The 23,494-nt window shown below is 34.5% G+C and overlaps 2 protein-coding genes and 1 long non-coding RNA gene across 14 annotated transcripts; 1 reads left to right on the top strand and 2 right to left on the bottom strand.

Moving 5' to 3' along the window:
* Window positions 1-3,287: 3,287 nt before the first annotated feature.
* Window positions 3,288-6,883, bottom strand: LOC110006897 (uncharacterized). The gene is made up of 3 exons (XM_020664771.2): window positions 6,564-6,883; window positions 3,940-3,984; window positions 3,288-3,859 (listed from the first exon to the last, which is right to left on the bottom strand). The coding sequence occupies exons 1-3, from the start codon at window positions 6,750-6,752 to the stop codon at window positions 3,596-3,598; spliced, it is 498 nt and encodes a 165-aa protein (XP_020520430.1). The 5' UTR covers window positions 6,753-6,883; the 3' UTR covers window positions 3,288-3,595.
* Window positions 3,429-5,935, top strand: LOC148783441 (uncharacterized). Its single transcript, XR_016050245.1, has 2 exons — window positions 3,429-3,905; window positions 5,686-5,935. It is a non-coding gene; the product is annotated as an uncharacterized LOC148783441 (long non-coding RNA).
* A 1,552-nt stretch (window positions 6,884-8,435) lies between the features above and the next one.
* Window positions 8,436-22,717, bottom strand: LOC18430245 (uncharacterized). 12 transcript variants are annotated; one of them, XM_088859577.1, is made up of 8 exons: window positions 22,425-22,564; window positions 14,145-14,229; window positions 12,577-12,734; window positions 12,425-12,486; window positions 9,824-9,962; window positions 9,657-9,738; window positions 9,451-9,567; window positions 8,436-8,672 (listed from the first exon to the last, which is right to left on the bottom strand). In XM_088859577.1, exons 4-8 carry the CDS (start codon window positions 12,480-12,482, stop codon window positions 8,619-8,621), a joined length of 450 nt encoding a protein of 149 aa, XP_088715703.1. In that variant the 5' UTR covers window positions 12,483-12,486; window positions 12,577-12,734; window positions 14,145-14,229; window positions 22,425-22,564; the 3' UTR covers window positions 8,436-8,618. The 12 variants fall into 12 exon arrangements, with proteins under 12 accessions (XP_088715703.1, XP_088715704.1, XP_088715702.1 ...); XM_088859578.1 differs by having other exon boundaries at window positions 12,425-12,482; XM_088859576.1 differs by having other exon boundaries at window positions 22,383-22,543.
* Between the last annotated feature and the right edge of the window lie 777 nt (window positions 22,718-23,494).

Genomic DNA, 23,494 nt, shown 5'->3' with positions numbered 1-23,494 from the left:
CTTCAAAAATACATGAAAACTTGAAAATCTTGAAAAGTAACGGTTCAAAAGTGCGTTACAAAACACATTATTTCAAAAACTTGAAATCCATTTTTTTTTTGATGTCCAAGCATCTTGATGTCAAGATGATGAATTTGAGGATATTTGGGCATCAAAACAACCTCTTCTAGTGGAATTCTTGAGGTAGGTTGGAATTTGATTGTTTAGAGCTTCAGCCCTATATAAACCTCTCCCTTAGTTTATTATTATGTTTTTTTAAGAAGGCCTCAGCCAATAAAAATAGGGAAAAAGTTTATATAGAGCCGAGGCTTTAACTAATCAAATTTGAGCCGATTTCAAAAATTTTATAAGAAAATGTTGTTTTGATGCTTAAATATCTTTAAATTGATCATTTCGACATCAAGATATATGGACATGAGAAAAAAATGGATTTCAAGTTTTGAAAATAGTGTATTTTGTAAAGCATTTTTGGACCATCAATTTTCAAGATTTTCAACTTTTCATAAATCTATCGGTCTATACTGTTTTTGAAGCTTTAAACTTTATAAATGAAAATAAAATTTAAGGTTATTACAAATATTTTCAGTACTGAAATCACATTTCTCCATACTATTTGAAGGTAGGCTCTAATTTGATTGTTTAGAGCCTGGGATCTATACAAACAGCACCCATAAAAAACAAATCGAACAAAATAGCTAAATTTTAGCTATCAAAAACAAAAAAACTCCCCAGAATAAACCCAAGAACAAATTGGCTGTAAATTTAGATGAATTGGTCTGGCGTTTTGAAGCAAGCAGTCCGGTGTTTTGAAGTGACAGACCGGTGTTGTACAAGTACGTTCGGTGTTTAAGTGAGCAGTCATGCGTGCATTGTATAAGTGTGGTCAAGCGTTTCTTTTTATTGGGATCTGAAAATGATTGGTTACACTGAGGGTATTTTCGTTAAAAAAAAAATTAAATTTTTGTATAAGGGATATTTGCGCAAAAACATGATTTTTTTTGTGGAAAGTTGGTAAGCAAACTTAGAGGGGTAAAATGTCCATTTTGAGGGTTTTTTTGCAATTTTGCACAGAAAATTCACAGAGCACGACTCTCAGGCAATAACAATTTTGACCGCATATGTAAAAATGCGGTGCAGCCCGCGCGAAGCGATTTTCCTTAAATGTATATGTTATGGTCACTCGCACTCTACGTTACTAGTCAAAAAGAAAAGGATGCAGTTGGCATACGGAGGCATTCCTAGTTGTATAGATAAGATGCACCTTCAAATTTTATCAGGGTATATAATTTTGATGTAAAATATTTTTAAGATTATCTTAAAATTTAATTTTATATTTAATTATAAAATTGAAATTTCAAAAATGATTAAAATAAAGTAGATCTATAAACATATGAAAATCTTGAAAACGGACGGTGTAGATAATATGTTGTAAAATGTACTATTTATGAGACTTAAAATCTTTTTTTTTTCATGGTCATACATCTCGATGTAGAGATGATCAATCAAAAGGCTTTCAAGATTAAAACTACTTTTTTCCGATGGATTTTTTAGGTGCATCCGTAGTTCTACCTTATGAGGTTGCATCATAATATAAACCTTTTTCTAACATAAAAATACTAGATGGACTCCCCTTATGACACTATACGTGGACAAAATTGTAGGAATTTTTTTTTGAGAAATCATTAGCCTATATATATATATATATATATATATATATATATATATATATACACACACGTGGGTTTGTTTAGAGTTAACAACCCCTCAGAATAAAAAAGTTTAAGTTAGAAGTTGTTGTGATGGGTGTATTTATCAAAACAATCATTATTTTTTTATTAAAAATTATTTACCTATGTAATTTTACTATTAAGTAACAACAAATTAGAAACTTTCGCAAAAATATAATGGCATTTTGGAAGTTAGTGTCCTGAAACTTTATTTGTAGAGTGCTCTTGTCATTTAGTTAAAATTTCAATTTTACTTCTTATGGAGATGATAAAAATATCATTTGTCTTATATTAATATTTACAAATTTACCTTACAAAAGTAATTTTTTAAAAAAAATCGACAATAAAATTAATAAATCCATCCTTCACAACTCTCTCTATCGTGAATTTTTATAATTTGAAGGGTTGTAAAGTTTAGAATATCCTTATATATATATATATATATATATATGGAAAATTCTTTCCAACGCCTATAGGCGAAAATAAATAGTGATTTTTTTTATCTTCATCACCGTCTAAATTTCATCGCGCGGTTGCGATTATCCAATAGTGTTTTATTTTTTTTGTTTTTTTTTACAGATCAGAATGATCTGAAATTTGGAAGGTATGTATATCTTACTAAGGCGTATCTAATAAAAATATAAAAAAAATTATTTGCAAAAAACTAAGTCTATTAAAATACCTTCAAAGAGTAACTTTTTGGGGGTATTTTGGTAATTATTTTTATGTAAAATATTTTTTTTATAATTTTTAAAGATTCCCTTATTTTTGATGAATACAAGCTCTACATTTCAAGTCATTCCAATTTGTAGAAAAAAAATAAAAAATAAAATACTATCGGACAATTGTGACCGTACGATGAACTTTGGATGGTGATGGAGGTAGGCAAAATTACTGTTTATTTTCACCTATAGGCATTTACGTAGTATTATATATATATATATATATATATATATATATATATATATATATATATATAATCCTATGAGACCCTCCCATACCCATTTGTGTAAGATCCCAAAGGATCATCATTAAATTTGGCACAGATCTTTAAAAACGTTATCACATAAGTGTGGGACGACTTTTCTAGAGATCTGTGTCAAATTTAATGATGATCTTTTGAGATCTTACATACATGAATGTGGAAAGGTCTCACAGGATCATTACTCATATATATATATATATATATATATATATATATATATATATATGTATATATATATTATGTATAATTTTTTATATTTTTTATTTTATCCAAATTTTACCCTGGTACTTCTTCACCAAGGAGCCATATCCAAATAACTCTGTTAGTTCCAAGCGGGACTCAGCCGAAAATGCTTTTGCATGCTTCAGCTCATCCATGGAGTGGGCCTACCCAGAATCTATCTCAAGGTTCTAGAGTATGAATCCACGTACATTGGAGCCACAGAAACACATTGCTCATTTCCCCATACCAGGATAAAATAAGGAGGACAAATTATCAAAATACCCAATATAAACGAAGTATTTCATATTTTATCACTTTGTAACTATTATAAAACCCTATATTAAAATCATGCGTTTTTCTATAGGTATATTCAAATTGAATAAAAAAATATGAGTAAAATATTGAATTGTTCATCTCTCAAAGTAATTTTGGTAAATTTCTCCAAACATGCATTACTCCTATTCTTAACCCTCTCTATATGCTATGCACAAAAGAACAAAGAAAACATGTGCCTCCATAGTCTGGCGTGCGAATAACGTGTACAAGAAAGAAAACATCAAAGCCGCACAGTACAAATCACAACCCTTGGTGCAAAAAAACGAAACAGAAATCAGGACCGCCCGTTGAAAGATCGTCGGTCCCGCCAATACCAAAAAAGCGCTCACTTAGACTGGGAGAAATTGGTGGCCACCAGCGACGTGTCACAACTGGGGCCTACCATGAGCCCGTGATGATTGACACGTGGAGCATCCAACGGCTGCCTAATCGTTACAACTGACTTAATGGAGCACTCCCTCCAATTAAGTGCCGCCACATCAGCCTCCACCTCCTTCTCGGTGAGATCGGAGGGTGATGCGCCGTGTTGGAGCGTGGATCGCCTTAGAGGCATCAGATCGATGGCCGCGATCGCAGCGAGCACAGCATCCTGAAATACCACGTGTCGAGGTCTTGAGGAAATGAAGCCAAACAAAGTGGGTGATGAGAAATTTAAGTTTATTATCTTACCTTCTTGCGCATTTTGTCAGTGCTAAAACCGTGCATCTTGATTACCTGATTTCATTAAAATTAATTAATAAATGGATTAGTGAGTGAGGATACTTGGGATGGTACATAAACTACACATGATAATGGTTCAATGTTTTAAAACCCAGATCCATCGAATGCGGATGGTCCACTTTACATATCCGTGTTGGTTCGCCGTTTGGCCAATTCAAAACAATTCAGCGATCTAGGCCAATTCCGATGAAAATCTCTGAGTTTTAAAACGTGAGTGGTAGATGCTTAGTCTCAAAAAAAGAAACAAGCAACCAGCAAAAAATTTTTTTAGGAATCTTGGTTCACCTCAAAATTTGATTTCCGACCCAAAATTCGGGTGAATTTTAGTTTGTTGTTTTTATAAGTCCTAGGACTACATCTGTCCTCTCTTCATCACATCGAGTTTGGACCTAATATTTTAGGTGACAATCTCTAGTATGGAGAATATAAAAATAATAATTAAAATAATAATTTTTTGAAAGAACATTTTAAAATGGGTGCATTTCGCATAGAATGCATCCGTAGCTGTAGAGGTAAGGTGCACTTTTAAATTTTATCATGGTATATAATTTTGATGTAAATTGTCCTTAAGATTAAATCAAAACCTATTTTTATATCTAATTATAAAATTTTAAATTTAAAAAATAATTAAAATCAAGTAGATCTATGAACATATGAAAATTTTAAAAATAGACGGTGTAGATAATATGTTGTAAAATGCATTATTTCTAAGACTTAAAATATTTTTATTTTTCATAGTCATATATCTCGATATCGAGATGATCAATCAAAGGGCTTTTCAACATTAAAACTACCTTTTCCGATAGATTTTTGAGGTCTATCCGTAGTTCTACATTATGAGGATGCATCCTTATATAGACTTTTTCCTTTTAAAGTTATTAATGTGACCATTTCCTTTGGAGAGACCACAACTATACATTAATTTTAAATCTACGCTAATGAAAAATTTAAAAACAAAAATAAAAAAAATTTCGAGGGTGTCATTTTCAGATAAAAAAGTAATTTTGTCCAAAATTGAATGACATTCAGCATAATTTTGTCCAAAATTGACCCATTTTATATTTTCTTTTTTAAATATCCGTACATATAGTACTCAAGACAAAAATATCGACCCTACAGCTCCAAGGAAAACTGTTTCGAAATTCTCACCAGAATTTTGGGTGGGAATATTAAAACCGTCACAGCTCACACGCTTATAAGTAGCATGCCAAGCAAAAAAAATACGAGAGCGAACACCAATTATATAAGGAAAAAGTTTATATAAGGAATTAAAGATGTTTTGATGTTGAAAAGCCTTCTGATCTTGACATTGCGATATATGAATGGTAAAATAAAATAAAATAAAAATTTGAGTCTTAAAAAATAATGCACCACATTATCTAGATCACCCCTATTTTTATATATTCATTTATTTTAATATTTTTAAAATTTAAAATTTTATAATTAGATATAAAAATAAAATTTCAAATAATCCTAAAACAATTTTACATCAATATTACATTGATAAAATTTGGAGATGCGCTTGTTTATGGTTGACACCTTAAGAAACCAGACCCATTTCTAAAACCTAAAATTGAAAATTTGGAGGAAAATTAAGGAAGAGCGGGAACAATTGTGCCAGTACAACACGTGTCTATTGAACTCTTTGTTCGACTGTAACTGAGTGCTCCTAACTACGTTCTCTGAGTGTTCCAGGAAAAATGGAGAGGAAGTAAATAAAGGAGAAACGGATAAAAAGATGGGAATAAGTTGAGAGAGGATAAGCAGAAGCAGATTGCGCAGTCAAATGAAGCAAAAACTGTGTTCAGAGCCAAGATAATTGAGAGAGAGAGAGAGAGAAGTGAAAATAAGAGCTATATCATGGATGATGATGCGATGGAGTTGAGAGAGAGAAAGAGGTGAAAATAAGAGCTATATCATGGGTGATCATGCGATCGAGAAGAAATAAGACATATATAAGAGAGAGAAAGACAGCAGTCGGAAAAGGAGAGGGCAGTTCATCGGCGTAGAAGCAACTTCAGCAGTGGAGAGAGAGACGAACATGGACAGAGAAAGCGAAGTCATGGTTGAAGATCCAGAGAGAAAGAGAGGTCAAATCATCAATGAAGCAGAGAGAGAACACGGATCATCAGTGAAAGAGAGGTCAAATCATCAATGAAGCAGAGAGAGAACACGGATCATCAGTGAAGAAGCAAGAGAGAGAAAAGCAGAAGCAAAAGAGCGAGAGAGCGAGAGAGAGAGAGAGAGAGAGAGAGGGAGAGATCAAATCATCAGTTAAGAAGCAGGGAGAGAGAGAGAGAGAGAGAGAGAGAGAGAGAGAGAGAGAGAGAGAGAGAGAGAGAGAGGTCAAATCATTAGTTAAGAAGCAGAGATAGAGAGAGAGAATTATTGCAGAAGCAGCAGACGGGAGTGAGTGAGGTCGAATCATTAGTATAGAAACAAGAAAGATACAGAAAGAGAGGGCAAACCATCAATGAACCAGGGGATAAAGGGCGGTTGAATCATCATTGAAGCAGAAGCAGAAGAAAAGAGATAAATCTGAAAGAAAGGAGATATACAATAAGCGATAATACCTTGCAAAGTTGATAAGCAGTGAGAGGGTTTGCCCAGGCATCGGAACGGAAAGCAGCGTAGTCTTCTATGCTCACACCCTTGTTTTTCCCCTTCTTACTCTTCTTCTTATTCTTCTCTATTCCTCCTTTAACAATCTCATTCCCACTCATCTCTTCTCTCATTTCAATAAGCTTCATCCTCTTCCTCATTCTCTCTCACTTCACTCTCTCTCTCTACTTCTCTCTCTCTAGTTTCAGGGAACAGGGGAGAGAGTTTGTTACCAGAAAGCGGTCCTGCTCTTTTTATTTACCCGCCGATTATTGTCTTGACCAAAACACCCGCTTGTTTTTTCGTTCATGCCGAAAATATCCCCTATTTGTCTTGTTTTTACCGCGTCGAGCGCTCCAACGATCAATCTGGCGTCTTGAGGTTTGGTAATATCTCGGCCAATTACTGGCGTTTACATTTCCAAATGGGTGCGATTATGGTAAAGCCGTCACGCCTGTTTGAAGTGGGAATTTTAATATTCAATGTTACGACAACGGGGAAAATTTCACTTCTAAAAAATGTTGGGGATTACAATCAGAATATTCATCTTAGTTATTAGGTGAAATCTGATAGATTGGATGTATCACCAAGTTTAAATTTTTTTTTTTGAATTTTGAGTTTTGTAAAAATAAATAAATACAACCATCCAATTTCACATTCAATGGTAATATTAATTGTAATTACCTTGCACCAAAAGTAAATGTTCGTATTGTATAGTATTTATAAAGCTTCATGATCAATTTATTTTTTCTTTTTTTACGTGCATAGGACCAAGACATTGATTTAGCTGACGATCAAACTTAGCTACTTTGTGTGTTACTTTATGTTTTTCCCAATTCTACAGCTGATATAGATAAAAGCAAAAAAATTGCATTAAAACCTATTTTTGTAGACTAACCATTAGAATTATCTCCCAAAGCCTATAACTACCTCAAAAGGTCCAAAACTTCTATCGTTTCAAGAACCAGTTGAAACTGCCACGTGTTAACCGGCTCTGATTGGGTGGGTTGATCCAAATCCGTAGAAATAAGCAAAATAATATTAAAATATCACAAAAATAAGAAAAAAGGTGGAAATTAGGCAATCCCAGACTCAACACGCCCGCTTACCGAGCTCAATTCAGATTGGATGAATCTGATATGAATCAGCAGATTTTAAAACAGTGCAGCAGCTCAAGGTCTCCTTATAAAACAGAGTTATACTACTGGAATCATTATGATAGCCCGAAAATCTGTCACCCTTGATTATGTAAGTCAACTCCTAAAATGATACATATGTACCTAGTGGATACGCGACCTTGGAAGCCTAGTTATGGGGCTCCAAATTTTCTAAGCTCCGTAAACGTTCGTCGACAAATATACAGGTTTTCCAACTATAGAATTGCATTTTCTGGTGAGATTTGTGTTCATACAAAATACTTTCAACGAAAAAAATATTCTCAATTTTGGATCTTCTTCCTCTCACATGTACCTCTTAATCTTTTAGATGTGGACATGGGTAGCCAATCATAAAACACAAGCCTACTAGTGTAAGCACGCATGCAAAGTATTTTGTAAACCTAGAAACTTCAAAGAATGTGAAAGATTAAGCATCCAAATATGGTTCAACTGACAAAATATAGACAAAATTCATGAAAACTTTTGCCTAAAAGGCATTCATGGTTAGCGTTCTGCCATCCTTGAATGATTTGAGAACTTTTCTGGTTGGATTTTGAATCAAGTACCAGCTAGCTCAACCTTGGGAAAATACAACCTTGCCCGAAAAGGAGGCACTGGTGAAAAATTGAAATGTAATGGTCATTTCATGAAAAAGAAGGGCGCAAAAGGAATTTTTAATGCACAATGAGATCATAACTGACTGATCTTGCATATCACATTGTGCTTTCTAACTTACTACAATGAAGGTGTTCCTTCATAATTCTAAAATTACAAAGAACACAGCAAATAAAATTAAAAATGGATACATCTAGTAAATTTGCCCGGTAGAGACTGCACACTGATTCTCATTAGTAAGGGGCAAATATTCTCTTAGGATCCAGCACCATCTAATTGTCCATGGGAAAGCAAGTGTGCCATGTATTGCTGAAACCATACAGAAAACAGGAAGATGGTGAGATTCATAGGTATAAAGAGAAATCATTCAAACCAGTAGATTACTGGGCATACACTACATATTTTCAATTGCCTAATTTTTCCACATTAAGAATGATGCATTCTTAACTTTCTAACAAGTGAAACAACCGAAGCAAGTGAAAAGAGCCAATAATATCTAGGTTTAAAGAACTCAAGTTAATGCCATGGATAAGTTTTTCTTGTTTTTTTAATATTGCCATGGATATGTTAAAAAAGCTAGACATGTTCGAGCACGTGTGCACAGGTGCCCACACACATACGTAAACATATAAGGGTACACATGTTTATGAGAGTATACACAAAAAGAGATGCATAAATACAGACCACATGCACACCGTGACAGGGATACAAAATACATGCACATGTGTGGGTCTCGTCCAAAAACTTTACCTCAACAAAAGTTACTTGTCCAGATAATGTGTGTGCATTAAGCATAGTTTATGACAAAACGTCATCCCATCTGGAGTTCTGATGGATCCAATACACTAGTGTTTGCTAATAACCAAATGTCGTGGTGAAGTGTGTGTCAGTGATTCGTGCAAGTACATGTAAATAGCCCTGCAACATCATTAATACAAACAAAAAGCATGGACGAATCACCTATAGTTGCATCTTAAGAACAAAGTTATTTCCTAGAGCGATATCACAAGAACAAAAAAAAAAACTTGTGAATAGAAATTGATTCCCATTTGTGCATTTAGAATGCTATTGTTATCATTAAACTTACTGCATGATATGCATAAGGCGGTTTGCCTTGTCTCTCAAAATGCTTTGCCATAATAGAATACTCAATAGGACCCCAATCCTCTTCTTCAAAAATGTTGCCGAGGGCCGCTTTATATAACTGCCAATAGGATAACAAAACCAATGAAAATTCACCCCCACAAAAACAAACGTCATGTGAGGTATAATCAACGCTAACACACTATTTACCTTCGCGGTGTCTGTTAACAACTCCGTACCAGCTGGATAGGAAGCATAAAATTGATCTCCTCTGGAAATTCCTGCTCTAGTCCTGCAAAAAACATTGATACAAAGAAGTAACTAAAGAGACAAAAGTTCATTGGAAAGTGCATAAAGAGATAAAAACAACAACTGACGTGTTGCTTGTGTAGGCATATGATAGAACAGCGGTGAAACAGTAGAATCCAGCGTATGACACGAGTCTCCTGAATTTCTGTATCTTCAAAATATCTCTCCAATCGTAGTACAACATGATTCCTGAATTCAAAACCCAACCTGCACGAGCAAAATTCAAAACAACCACATCATATAACAATTTATATCTTCAATCAAATAATACTACAGAAGTATGTGTGCTCAGAGAAACCAACACCTTATGTCAAAAGAAATAGAAGAGCAACAACTTTAAGTCATTGACCAACTTCCATGGAAAATAAAATAACATCATGATAGACCATGAGATGGCTATGGAAGAGAATTAGCTTGCCCATTGTTCTAACGAATAAGGACAGAAGGCCATTGTGGAGCTATGGAACGCCCTCTCGCTACAACGCGGATTTACTATATGGAGCTTTGTGCGACTTTGGGGCCAAATATCAAATACTTCATCGGGCAGGTCTATAAGCCCATTTTTTGTACAGGTCTGATGACCTATTTTTACCGAGAGACCCGTCTAGTGGGCACTCTCGGACTACCCCACATCTGTACACCAACTCTTCATAACAATACAAAAGTTACCCTTACTCTCAAAAAAATATCAAATACTTCATGTGTATGTGTGCAAGAAACACAAGAAGGCAAGCAAGGAAGTACGGAAGAACACAAATTTTAGTGTGGTGCACGTTATCCGCTATGCCCATGGAGAGAGATAATCAAATCCACTATGCAATTGAAAATTACAGGGATCAATGAAGAACAAAATACATCAAGGATCGATGAAGAACAAAACACATCATCACCATCATCCAAACCTTTTTCCAATTATTTGGGGTCGCTATACAAATCATGTTCCACCATTTTGATCTATCAAGGATCATACCCTCACTCAGACCATAATTCACCACATTTTTCTTTTCATAACTTCCATCCATGTCCTTTGAAAACTTTCCCTCGCCCTTCTAGAACCTTCCACTTGAACCAAATTGTCCCTCTTAACCAATGTTGTATTAGGTCTACCTTGTACATGCGTAACCCACCTAAGTCTAATTTCCCTCATCTTATCGCCTATTTGAGTCCCCCCTAAGTTCCCTAATATTTATGTATTCCAATTCTATCCTTGTCTTGCTACTCAGTCATCTCAACATCCTCATCTCATCTATACTCATCTTGTAGATGTGTTATTTCTTGACCGTCCAACATTCAATACCACAAAGCATGGCTGGTCTTACACCGTCCAATAAAACTTCCACTTTAGTTTCATTGGTATGCTGCAATTATATGAAACTCCATATGCATATCTCCACTTTGCCCAATCAACTCTAATTCTATGTGCAACATCTTCCTTAATCTCTCCAATCTCCTAAATTCTCGACCCAAGATATCAAAATAACGTCTTTTAGGTATGTCTTGGCCATCAATCTTAACTAGCTTCTCATTTCTACTCTTATTATTACTAAACCTGTGTTTCATATATTATGTCTTAGTCCATCTAATATCAAAACCTTCAGATTCTAGAGCATCTTTCCAAATTTCTAACTTTGCATTGACACCACCTCTATATTTCATGCAGTACTTTATTTTATTTTATATTTCAGTGTAGGTGAGCACACTTGCATTGTATGGGCCATTTAATGCAAATGCTCTCGATACACAACTCTATTTTTAATGCCATTTATCCAGCTGAAGGAACAGGTAAAATCATATTAGAGTTACTTCTTGTAATATTGATATGCAAATAATGCAGCCACTTGTTCCCATTGATTCTGCACATGCCGCATCTAATTTCTTCTTGCACGTATTGCTATTAGTGTTATTGTTTGTATGAAATACAAATGATTTGCATGGGCAATAGATACTTGTTGCTTCTTCACAAAGTAGACTTTCTGATTCGAGGCTTATGAATGGTCAAAGCCAAACTTTTAAAGTCTCTCAAGTGACACTACCCTGTGATTCTCATCGTTCTCTTGACTTCAGTAATTGTTCTTTCCGAATAAGTTTATGGGATGTATTTTTCCAAATAATGCCTTTTTATGATTTGATGTTTCCTTTCCTTGGTTTTGCTTTGCATTAGTGTTGACTCCAGTCTTATGGTTAGAAAGGAAGTTGGTTATAAAATGAATTCTAAGGATGTCAAGTCCTTAAAAGCTGAACCTTTGCCATCACACTACTTCAAGGGTTCATGATTATGGTTTGGATCACAAAGTGTTTGTAGTTCTGAAATGCTGAGTCAAGTTATTTGTGCATAAAGTAAACAATAAATGTAGATTTGACACTTTCTTGATCCAGAAAGACATGACCTCCATCTGCTCTGTATAATTTGCTTTGTTTTGCTGAGGAACCTTAGATAGATGGTATCGATTCTTATAAAGTACTAATATTGTAATTACGGAAGTAACTGTCCTTTTTTTTCTTATTTCTTCTGGAACAATCACTATCAGTTCTGCCATAATCTCTCTGCAGGAGGATAATAGCAATAGCTTCTTTGCATTTTGATTCAGGGTCCTTTTCGTTTTATTTTTTTATTTCTTTCATAGACACTGCCCATGCATATGACTAGATTTCTTACAAGGATTACTTACTTTGTTTTTCTGCTTTTGAAGTGCATTGTGTGGCAGCATGGCAAGAACTTGCTAACATCTAACTGGCAGCAGAAAATGAATGTTGCAATCAGGCATATCAATTAATTTGGTACTATTCTCAAAAGAAAGATGGATATGATTCTTGAACTTACAGATTGTAACACTGAATCGATCAATGATTGCTGTTCCCAATGACCACCATCACCAGTGTTCAAAGACTCAACCAAGTCATCTCGGACTTGACTCAGTTACTTGGCCTTGGCAGGAAGTTGAGCCAGGTTTAGCTCTACATACTCGCTAGGTGGGTAACCTGTTTTGGTCAGCTGCTTTTACAGATTTATGCTGTAACTTTTGGCCATTTTGATCTATAATTGATCAATACAATTATTTGTTGGGTACTTGGGTTATATTAAGCCCTATCGTTGATCAAAATTGAACAAAATTGATTGATTTTGATCAATGCATAGAGAGTTCATCTTTGTTTTCTTCTTCTTCTTCTTCGTCTTTTTCTTCTTCTTCTTTTGGTGAAATAAACCAGTTTGTTTTTTCTTTTTTTTGAACCCTACTCCATTCCATCAATGCTTAGATTTCTCTATTATTTTTTATCGAATTTTGTCAAATTAAATGTGATTCAACCTTCTACAAGACCCCATACTAATTTGCTGGATCAAAGCCTAAAAATTGAGAGATTTGGCCCAAAAATTCTCGGTATTGGGGAATGAAATGCAGTTTTGATTTCTGCCTCATTTTTTATCCAAATCCATTGAAACTTGGCTCTAGTTGAATGTGATTTAATTCTTTTCAAGATCCCCATACTAATTTGTTGGATCAAAGCCTAGAAAATTTGAGAGTTTGACCCATAAATTCTTGGTTTTGGTTAGAATGCAGTTTTTTTGTTAAACTGTATGACTATCTGCCAATGCTTAGATTTTTCCCATCATTTGTATCATGATTCATCTTTGCCTTCTACATTAAGGTGTTTTTCCTCGTTTAATGGCATTTCTATTTTTTGGAAACTGTTTTCTTTTTCTTTTTCCCAAGCCCTTTTTGGAGTGGAGCAGAACTCAGTTGCCGGCTTGGGCCAGGACCGAGTCCTGAGTCCGAGGCGTGTTTTGAAACCTTGACTGTCACTGATTTGTTTTCTACCTTTAAACAAATGGAATCTTCTACTAAAAAAACCAGCAAAAAAAAATTCTACAGAGAAAATTGTGCTTCTATGCGCAACACATATCACAAAACCAGTAAGAAATAATAAATAAAAAAGCAACAAATTTCTACAGAGCAAATGGTGCTTGTATGCACTACCCATACAACAAAACCAGCTACAAAACCACCCAGAAAACCAGCAAGAAATTAATAAATAAAAACAGAAAAAATACAATAAAAAAAAAACCCATACCCATATTTTTCTACGACGCAAATTCTGCTTCTATACTCAACAAAATAAGCCAAAAATAGAAAAGAAACAAATTTTGATGGGAAAATCATAGGAAAAAAAAATGTTTGCATTGGTAATTAAAAAAAAAACACCATCTAGAGGGAAAAACCAGGAAAATGACAAGAATAAAATCCATACCCTTGTTGAAGAAGATAAGGTATTTTGTATGGAGTTCCGTATAAGGGAAACCCTACATTGTTTGTTGAAGAACCTTTACACTAAGATGAAGAAAAACTAGCAAAAATAAATAAAAGAATATCAGCCAAAAAAAAAAAACCTTACCTTGTTGAAGAAGATGAAAGCTTGCAAATGGATCCGAAGAAGATGAGGTGGTTTATGGCTTGCAAATGGATCCTCGCTTGTGGGTCTGCGAGAGAGGACGCAAAGGGTTGAGAGAGAGTGGCGATGGAGCTTTATGAGAGAGAAGGACAGCTTTTAGAGAGGGGTAGGGTTTTGTGAGAAGGCAGAGCTTTAAAGCTTCAGGTAAAATCTTGATCGAAAATTGTTTCATGCGGGGTGGACTGCATGACTACATATTCCATCTAAAAATGATTGAAACTAACGGTCCAAATTTTCTTACTAGAATTATTATTTTTATTTTTTAAAATTTACTTATTTTTTCATATTCATTGTCTTCATGATAGAGAGTCCAAAAATCCATCTAAAAATAAATCTATTAATAGGCCCGCATTTCTATATATGCAAGCATGGCCCATAGAAACTGGGTCCAATCTTGATTGCTCAAAACAAAAAGTTTATATAAGGGCGAGCTCCTAAACAATCAAATTAAGGCCCACATCAAAAACTCACTAGAAAAGGTTGTTTCAATACCCGAAAATCCTCAAATCAACCATATCAATCTCAAGATGTATGGACATGAAAAAAGTAGATTTCAAGTCTTGAAAATAACAAGTCTTGTAATGTATATTTGGACTGTTAATTTTCAAGATTTTCAAGCGTTAATAGATATGCTTGATCTACACTATTTTTTAAGTTTAAAATTTTATAATTGGACTTGAAAATAAATTTTCATGCCATCACAAAAATTTACAATATTGAAACAACATCTTTCGACACTATTTAAAAGTGCGCCTTACTTTGATGGTTTAGAGCCTCGGCCTTATACAAACCACCCCTTGTTCAAATGAACACTAATGAGTTGCAATTTACTCCCATTCAAGTCTCAAATTAGAAACTGTCCTGTATAGCTGCATTATCCTTCAGTTTTCCTCTACAATGAACAATGTAAACTCCCTAATAATTAGTGACATTTCAATTTATACTCCCCATCTTATTGTTTCATGAAACCATCCTTGACAGATCAAACATTTATCATTTTACCCCTTCAATAATTTCCAACATTTTAACGTTTAATGACCCATGATGATGTCTCCCTTGATGGTCTATTTGAAAAGAATGACAAACGATTTGAAATTAAGTTAAAAAAACCTTATAAAATGTTAAATAATTTAATTCTTAAGTGCAATTTGATAAGTTTTTGTTGTTTATAATTGGCCACCTATGGTTTCAGCATGTTAAGATATGCATGGTCAAGAGGAAGTTAATAAATAGCAAGGAAATGAATCGAAGTGCATTCACAAGAGGTCGACACAAACGCACGTCTAGTTTTTTTTTGGGTAATTTAGTGGGGATGACAAGCCCCTACCTGTTTTTTGAAATCGCTAGTGGTTTTTGAATGCGTTAAGTGAGAATGGAAGCCTAGACTTTAGCCGGGGTACAAGTGACGCTACTACTACGACTCCAACCCCATTCTCAAACACAACATCTGGTTATTGAGGATAAAGAACATATGTTGAAGGCTTGAAAATGCGGTTTGTATAAAACGCCAACCTTAAACAAACCAAGTAAGGCCTACCTTTAAGTTATGCTAAAAGATGTAGTTTGGGTGCCAGAAATCTAAAAACAAATGTTTTTGTCCCTAGTCATGAAATTTAAAACTCTAAAAAAAGAAAAAGACAAAGGACATATGATGCCATTGCTAGTATTTTGATATCCATGGTTGGCCCTGACATTCCGAGATTATTTCTTTTGGAATTTTGAGCATATATATGAAATGTCCAAAATCGTGGCCTTCTTTCTCCATTTTTTACTCTAAAGTTTTTGAAGGAAAAGTTTTCTATATGCTACTAGGCATAGAGAATTTATATACGTCACTCTCTCGCTACTGTTTGATTTGAATGGATGATTGGATTACATTCAGCCACAATGAAAAGTGAGCCTCTTATTATTTGATCTAGATCAACATAGCAAAGTAATTTATTTTTAATTTTTTCTACAAATTATATGAACTTGAAATTGGGTGTTATCAAATCAATGGGGTGGACCTAAAAAATATAAAAATAAAAATATTTCAAAAATAAAATGACCAAACTACCTCTCAAACTTTTAAGGGTATTTTAGTCATTTTATTTTATCAATAATTTTTTTAATATTTTTTGTTGGTGCAACCTTGTCTGTGTATGGGATGCCCCAAATGTGGTATCAATAAGATTTGTAATAAAAAATAAAAATACAAATAAAATAGGGTTTAAGTATGACATTATGATTGATGTCATTTCAACTGTCTATTTAGATCAGATGGCTAGAAGTGCGGTGGCATATATTGAAATTTGCCCCCTGTTCACATGTTTATTTGTTGTTGAATTGGTTTCTTAGTTGGCACATTCGTCTTTATTCCAACTTCCGTCTATATTTTTTTTGACTTTGATAGAATCACATGGCACCCATGCTTCTAAGATAGCCAAGTAGCTCTCTAGTTATGATGTATTTTGTTGGGTAAGTAATAAAAAATCATTCTCAATAAAATTTCTCATTGAAGGGCATTTATGGTTATTACAAAATCACTTTTGATAAGGGCTTCCTGAGCTATTTTGTAGAGAGAGAACCAAGATCTTGAGCTCTTATTGAGGTTGAGATTGAGGGCTTTAGGCTAAACCCAAGTTATCATTGTGTCCTTTTTTTCTTTTTTTTTATCAACATGTTCCATTGTAGATGGAGCCATGTTGATAGAGTGGGCAGTAGGGTTGGGATCAGTGGTTTGGGAAGGATAATTACGTTGGGTGAGTGTGGTCATTAAAGGCTTTATGAGTGCTTATAAAATGCAATGATATAGTGGAACATGAACTCAATGGGAATGTGGTCCCTTATGGACCATAATGAGCAAACGATGTTTGCTTATACTAGACTGTGTTTGACATGCTAGGTTAGTCTGATTGGGGAAATCCAAGTTTTTTGGGCTCTGAGAATCGTGCCAATGAGGGTTATATAGGTATCCCTTGATGAGGTCGGAGTATGCTCGGATGAGTGAGCCGAGGGACTGTGTGACCCTTGTGTGATGGAGGCCTTGAGGGACGGGGCCAAATCCTCATCATTTGTTCCATCACACGACATGCACATCGATAACCATTTTCGAGAGAGCGTATAACTTTCAGGGTTAAGCGTGTGCATGTGCGAGAGATATCCCTTATACACCATCGAACCATGAATTGCATCAAGGTCAGGATGACCTAGGCGTTTCATCTCCGAGGGAGACTTGAAATTCATATACTGGGACTGCGATGCCTTGCCCATTGGCTAGACTTTAGTGACCCACTAATGATCCCATGTATAGACTGTAAGTCATGAGCAACGATGGGTCGGTTTGAGAAAGCATGTGTGGTTCGTAGTTCACGGTTGGACATGGATTGCCCCAATTGATATTTGTTTTTATACCATATGGATCATTTTCCCATCAAGATTTATTGATTTTATTTACATTTTATTTTTTATTTTTTTTTAAAATTGCTATTTGAATTATTTTTACTTTCTAGATATTTTATTTATCAAATTTGGATTTATAAAAACATAGATATTGATTTTTTAATAATTTAAATATTCGAATAATAATTTTGTGCATATTCAAAAATATAAAATAAATTATATATGCAAGGGAGGCCCAATAGGTCTTTCGAGTCCACCATTACATGATGGGTGGGACCCATTATGTGCCACCATGGGTGGCACGCCCCACCTATGGTATTTTTCTTATTTGGTGTTCAAGCTTTGATGCTTGAGAGAAGGTTTTGTATCATTTTGGAAAGTTTTGAAGCTTTGAAGAATATTTGATTAATATTTTGGAATGTATGAAAAGGCTTATGCTTGAACAAAGAAATGATAATATTATGATATATTAATTTTTTATTTTAATTAATTGATGGAAAAATGGTTTATGAAGTGAGGGATAATGGTCTAGCATCTTCCATAAGTTGTTGATGGCCCATCTATGGAATGGGGAGAATAGATCAATGGTTAATATTCAATCTCATATGAGGGGCAAGCCAAGGAAAACCCTAAGAAACCCTAATCTTGATCAAGCACTATAAAAAAAAGATTGTCTCTACCCAAAATCTCTATACCATCTCTTATACCTAATTTTCATCTCTCTCTCTCACATTCCACAAAGGGGGCATGCCCCACTTAGAAACTCTCTCTCTCTCTCAACTTGGAAACTCTCTCTCATCTCATGAAAACTCAAGGGGGGCACCTCTCATCTCATGGTGTCTCTGATGATCTCTCATCTCTTTGGGGTTTTAGACTATAGAGTTGTGGAAGAAAAGAGAAGCATCTCTCTCAAATTAGGTTGCTAAGGGGATTCACCTAGGGTTTGAGTTTGTGATCAAAGGGGTTCATGTTCCATTGGTATAGGTTGTCCAAACTTGCTTTTCCGGTTGAGATTGAAAGTTGACCATTAGATCCCGCGCCATCGGAAGGTGGTGATTCGATGTCGGATGTAAGAAACCCAGTTGAGGTAATCTCCAGCACCCTCTTTTGTTTCTTTCATATTTATTTATTATGTCTTTTATTTCCAAGCATAGGTTGTCTTTTCTTATGTTAATGAAAGTATGGTTTGAACGGTTTCAAGTTCTTGAGATCCTATTGTATTCTTTTCTTTTATTTTTATTTGAAGTTATTATATTGTAAAAGGACTATTTGTAAGTGATCTAGACCGTGAAGAAAATAAAATAATTAAAAAAATTATTATATACTTCGGCTAGATCGCACGAGTCCTTCTTTCAAATTGGTGGTGCTTGGTCTATTGTGAGGTAAGTCTTATATTTTCCCAAACTTGTCCATGATAATGCAATCATTTCTTAGCCAGTTGCCCGTGGGTATAACCGGTTAGGCAAACATGTACATTTATTTTGTTGTCATAATTGTATTACGATTTGCAATGGGTTGTATATATTTTTCCCAAATTTATTTTACAAAATATTGTTCTTAGGCATTTCAGTTACTTGAAATCAATTTGTTAATGGTAGAAGAGTTGATTTCGATGTATTGGGTTTGTTGCAGTGAACGGTTCAACAATAAAGGGCAATTGAACAAGTCTCAACAGGATTGTTTTTGTTTTTGTTTTTTGTTTTTTTGAATTGGATGTTTACAAATGGCTTTGATTTAATATAATTCTTTTGCAAAGTTATAAAAATAAGAGTTCAAAGTGGATAAAAATAAGATTTGAGTACTCTATTGCTCCCTAGCCTTCAAATTAGATTGGGTACACCATTGAAGTAAAGGCCTCGTTTACCGGTCTTGCCCTCTCAACCACTGTTTTAAAAAGAATTGAAGATCCACATGGGATTGGGAATCAATGTAGATCGACCACGTTCACCATTGGAACAGGGAATTGGGTAGGTTCCTTTTGGAATCTCAGGGTTCTATTGGCCTGTTTGATAATTGGAAGCAAGTTCATGAACTGTAAATTGGAAGTTCCTCCTTGCTGGGAAGATATAAGTTATTGTAAGAAGTTCCTGGTTTCTGTGTTTGATAACCTCCTGGGAAGTTAAAGAAGTTCCTGGTTTTTGTGTTTGCTAACCTCCTGGGAAGTTAAAGAAGTTATGGGCCTCCTCTACAGGGTTCCACTGGCTCATATTATTATGGTAATCTTTAGCATTTATAATAAAGCCTCGTTAGGTTGATTTCTTTAAACTAGATGGCACTAAATATTAAGCATAAATAAATAATAAAAAGTACAAGGCATTATAGCTCAAACATAAATAGAGAAAATGCACAGAAAGATAGAACAAAGTACCACAATGAATTTTAGTAATCATTGGAAGTTCAAAGTACAATCCAGTAACCAAGTTCTACAACAACGAGAATGCAGATATATATCGTCTAGCACTTTAAAGAGAAACAACGCAAAAAATTGTCATATAGAGCTTAAGGAAACTCAATGCGTTGAATATGCCCAAACTGTACGAAGTAAAACCATCATAGAATTCAACATAAAAGATCAGAATAAGAATGCATTGACCACAATTCAACATGCTGAACTATTTAGCATTTAGCACACAAAAGGTTCCCAAGGATGCAAAAAACAAATGTACATGCTCAACCAGAAACATAACCACCCTGTACTATTGAACCATAAATAAAGCATAAAAAAGAGAGTATAATAACGGGAATCTAATCAAATCCTATAAAAGAAAGCAAGAAAATTAGCAAGGGCCTATTCTTCAAGCATAGGTTTCTCTACGTTAAAGTTGTCTATAATTCAAATTCACATTCATAAAAACCCAAGCAAAAGGTGCATAGAATATATGCAGGTATACACAATCAGTAAGGAGCTAAATGGGCAATGAATAGACTAGAGAGCATAGAAATAGATAAGTATCAGAAGAAGGAAATATCTCATATGAGAAGAGACCCAAGGTCTCATCTGCGGTTAAAGCAATGTCTTCCATTATGAGCCATCCCATATGAAATGTCATAATCAGAATATTATCATCAAGTCCATCCCCAGCTAATGCTCTCTCTCTCTACACCCACATGTTGCATCAAAACATCTCACCTGATAACTTCATCTTCCCCTTAATGACTAAATCACATTAACTATGTGATGCGATTATAATCACTGCAGCCAATCTTATTTGTTTCTTTCAAACCAAATACAGCGGAAGATCCTTACAGTAAATAACAGATAGGATGCTAATATTCATGATAGAGTATTGCCACAATTTGCAGCATAATGAAGAAAACCTTCTCAATAACTCAGCAATAATTTTCTAAAGGGCATTGAAAAGGTTAATGGATAAATTGAATTGTCATCCAAATGACATCAGAGCAATTTCTCAAATAAGGATGTGACATGGATTTGTCAAACAGAAATACAGAAAAAACGACAAACAACATTTTAAGTAGCCATGAAAGTAAAGTTGATCACTTCGGAAATCGGTGTTCAATAAGAGCATTGAAACCAAATCCTCATTCATTATGAACCCAAAACCACCTTCCAATTTCCAAATTTGACTATGACCATTCCCAGAAACTAAAGTTTCTTGACAGAAGTCCTACAAAACTAAAACCAATAATACTCATTTGATGCGAATGGTCTCTGGAAAAATAGCATATGGGTGTTAAATTTCTTCTCTCTCTTGGTGTCATGGCATGGACAATAGTCCCTGTGCTTGGTATCACAAAACTCGAAGAAGTTGGGGATGGTGGTCTCATATTCTGATAGGTTTGGGAGTGAAGGATCAGAGTGGTGGTGTTCAAAGTCCATAAGGGTCCAGATTGGTGAAGAGCACAGATCCAGCCTAACCCCATTACCAAAACAATCTGCAGTTGGATTGGAGAATGAGCTTAGGAGAAGAGAATATGGTTTTTTGTGGAGATTTGAACCAAGCAAGTAGGAGAAGAGGTAGAGGAGAGAGATACAGGAAAATATGAATTACCCAAGCTAATCAAAACTACTTTCTTGACGGATTACCCAAGCTAATCTGAAAATCTGAACCAAGTAAGTCTTTTTTTTTTCTAATCCTCTTTTTCAAATAAATTATTTTTGGAGTGGCTTCTCTAAATAATATTTGATTTGGAGCTCCAAAAGATTTAAATCTCTTGCATTTGTTCAAAACTGAGTTTGAGGGTTGAGCATTCTTGGAGCTCTAATTCAATTTTTTATGGGATTGTTTCCATAATAAAAACAACATAACAAATTTTAAGGTTTGCATGAACTAGGGTGATGCTAATGTAGCAATCTCACAGTGAATCAAGCTAATCAAAATTACAGCAGTCTGGAATGAAATATACTGATTCCAACAAGAACCCAAACTATCAAATGATTGTGCACCCATATTCTTAGCATGCAGACAACCAACAAGTCTCTAATATCTTATCATGCAGACAACCAACAAGCACTATAATACGGATAGATTGTCAGGGAACTTGATGTCAAGCACTCAAAACAATCAGTTAACCCTGAATCTAGATTTACAACATAGAAAAATCACGAAATAAAGCTTTTGCATTGCCTTAGAACTCGATTTACAACATAGAAAACTATTAAACCAATTTAATATTACATTCAACATAGGAAATTATACAAAAATAAGTAGATTTAACCCTAGAAATGTTTTTATAGGGTTTCCTCCAAAAAAAATCCTGAGAACACTGTAGTTAACAGAGAAATCTGAAATTAGCAAGAAAAAAGAAGAAAAAATGCAAAATCAACAAATAACTCACTGATGGAGGTACTTGTTGAGGTTGCAAGGCCGCGAATAGTACCGGGCGAGAGGCTGCCTTTACTGGGAAGAGAGAGCGAGAGAAAACTTTCGTAGTGGAGCTGCTGTTTTGCTGAGCGGCTAATTGCGAAGAGACGGGTGGCTGAGCGGCTGAGTAAACCCGAGGGCACAATTTTATCAGGGGGAAGTTTTGATAGTTGGCATACAAATTCATCCGTAGTTGTAAAGGTAACGTGCACCTTCAAATTTTATCATGGTATATAATTTTGATGTAAATTGTTTTTAGGATTATTTTAAAATTTATTTTTATATTTAATTATAAAATTTTAAATTTCAAAAATAGTTAAAGTCAAGTAAATGTATAAACATATGGAAATCTTGAAAATGGATGTTGTAGATATTATATTGTAAAATCGATATTTTTGTGACTTAAAATCTTTTTATTTTTCATGTTCATACATTTCGATGTTGAGATGATCAATCAAAAGGTTTTTCAACATTAAAGCTACCTTTTTCAATGGATTTTTTAAGTCCGTCCGTAGTTCAATAAGTTAAGGTTACAACCTTATATAAACTTTTTCCTTATAAATTTTTTTTTTCAAATTCCAACTTTTTGGTCAGAATTTTTTTTACTTACAAAGTTGGGAACATGAACTGTGGTACATTCTTTATTTAGCTTATCGTTTTTTATCAAACACTGAAGATAAACGGTAGTAGGTAAGTTCTAACCACCAGAAAGCAACTTCTTGTTATCAAACGCGCCTTAGGGAGCTGGGTAACTGTATTAGGGAAGTAGGTGACCATACCTACCGGATCACCAAGTTCCCATGTCATACTTTTGCTTTCTTTTTTTATTTTTTTTGGATTTTTTTAATTGATTTATATATTGGACCGACTTTTAGATGAATAATCATTTCGACTTGCTCATCCAAAACAGATTTCCAAACAACTGGTTCGCCCAGTGGGTCCAAATTTTAAAATATTGTGCCAAACAGTATAACTCTCTCTCCCCTTTTCACTATACTTCCCCCTCTCTTGTCCCTCTATAGAAATCTCGCTCTAGTTCTCCAAAATAACAGCTCAAACTAATGTTTAAAAAATGGATTGGTGGGA

This window comes from Amborella trichopoda, chromosome 2, assembly GCF_054954075.1.
Source record: "Amborella trichopoda isolate Santa Cruz 75 chromosome 2, AtrichopodaSantaCruz75HAP2 v2.0, whole genome shotgun sequence".
Taxonomy (NCBI): domain Eukaryota; kingdom Viridiplantae; phylum Streptophyta; class Magnoliopsida; order Amborellales; family Amborellaceae; genus Amborella; species Amborella trichopoda.
This window is presented reverse-complemented; position numbering and strand designations above follow the sequence as displayed.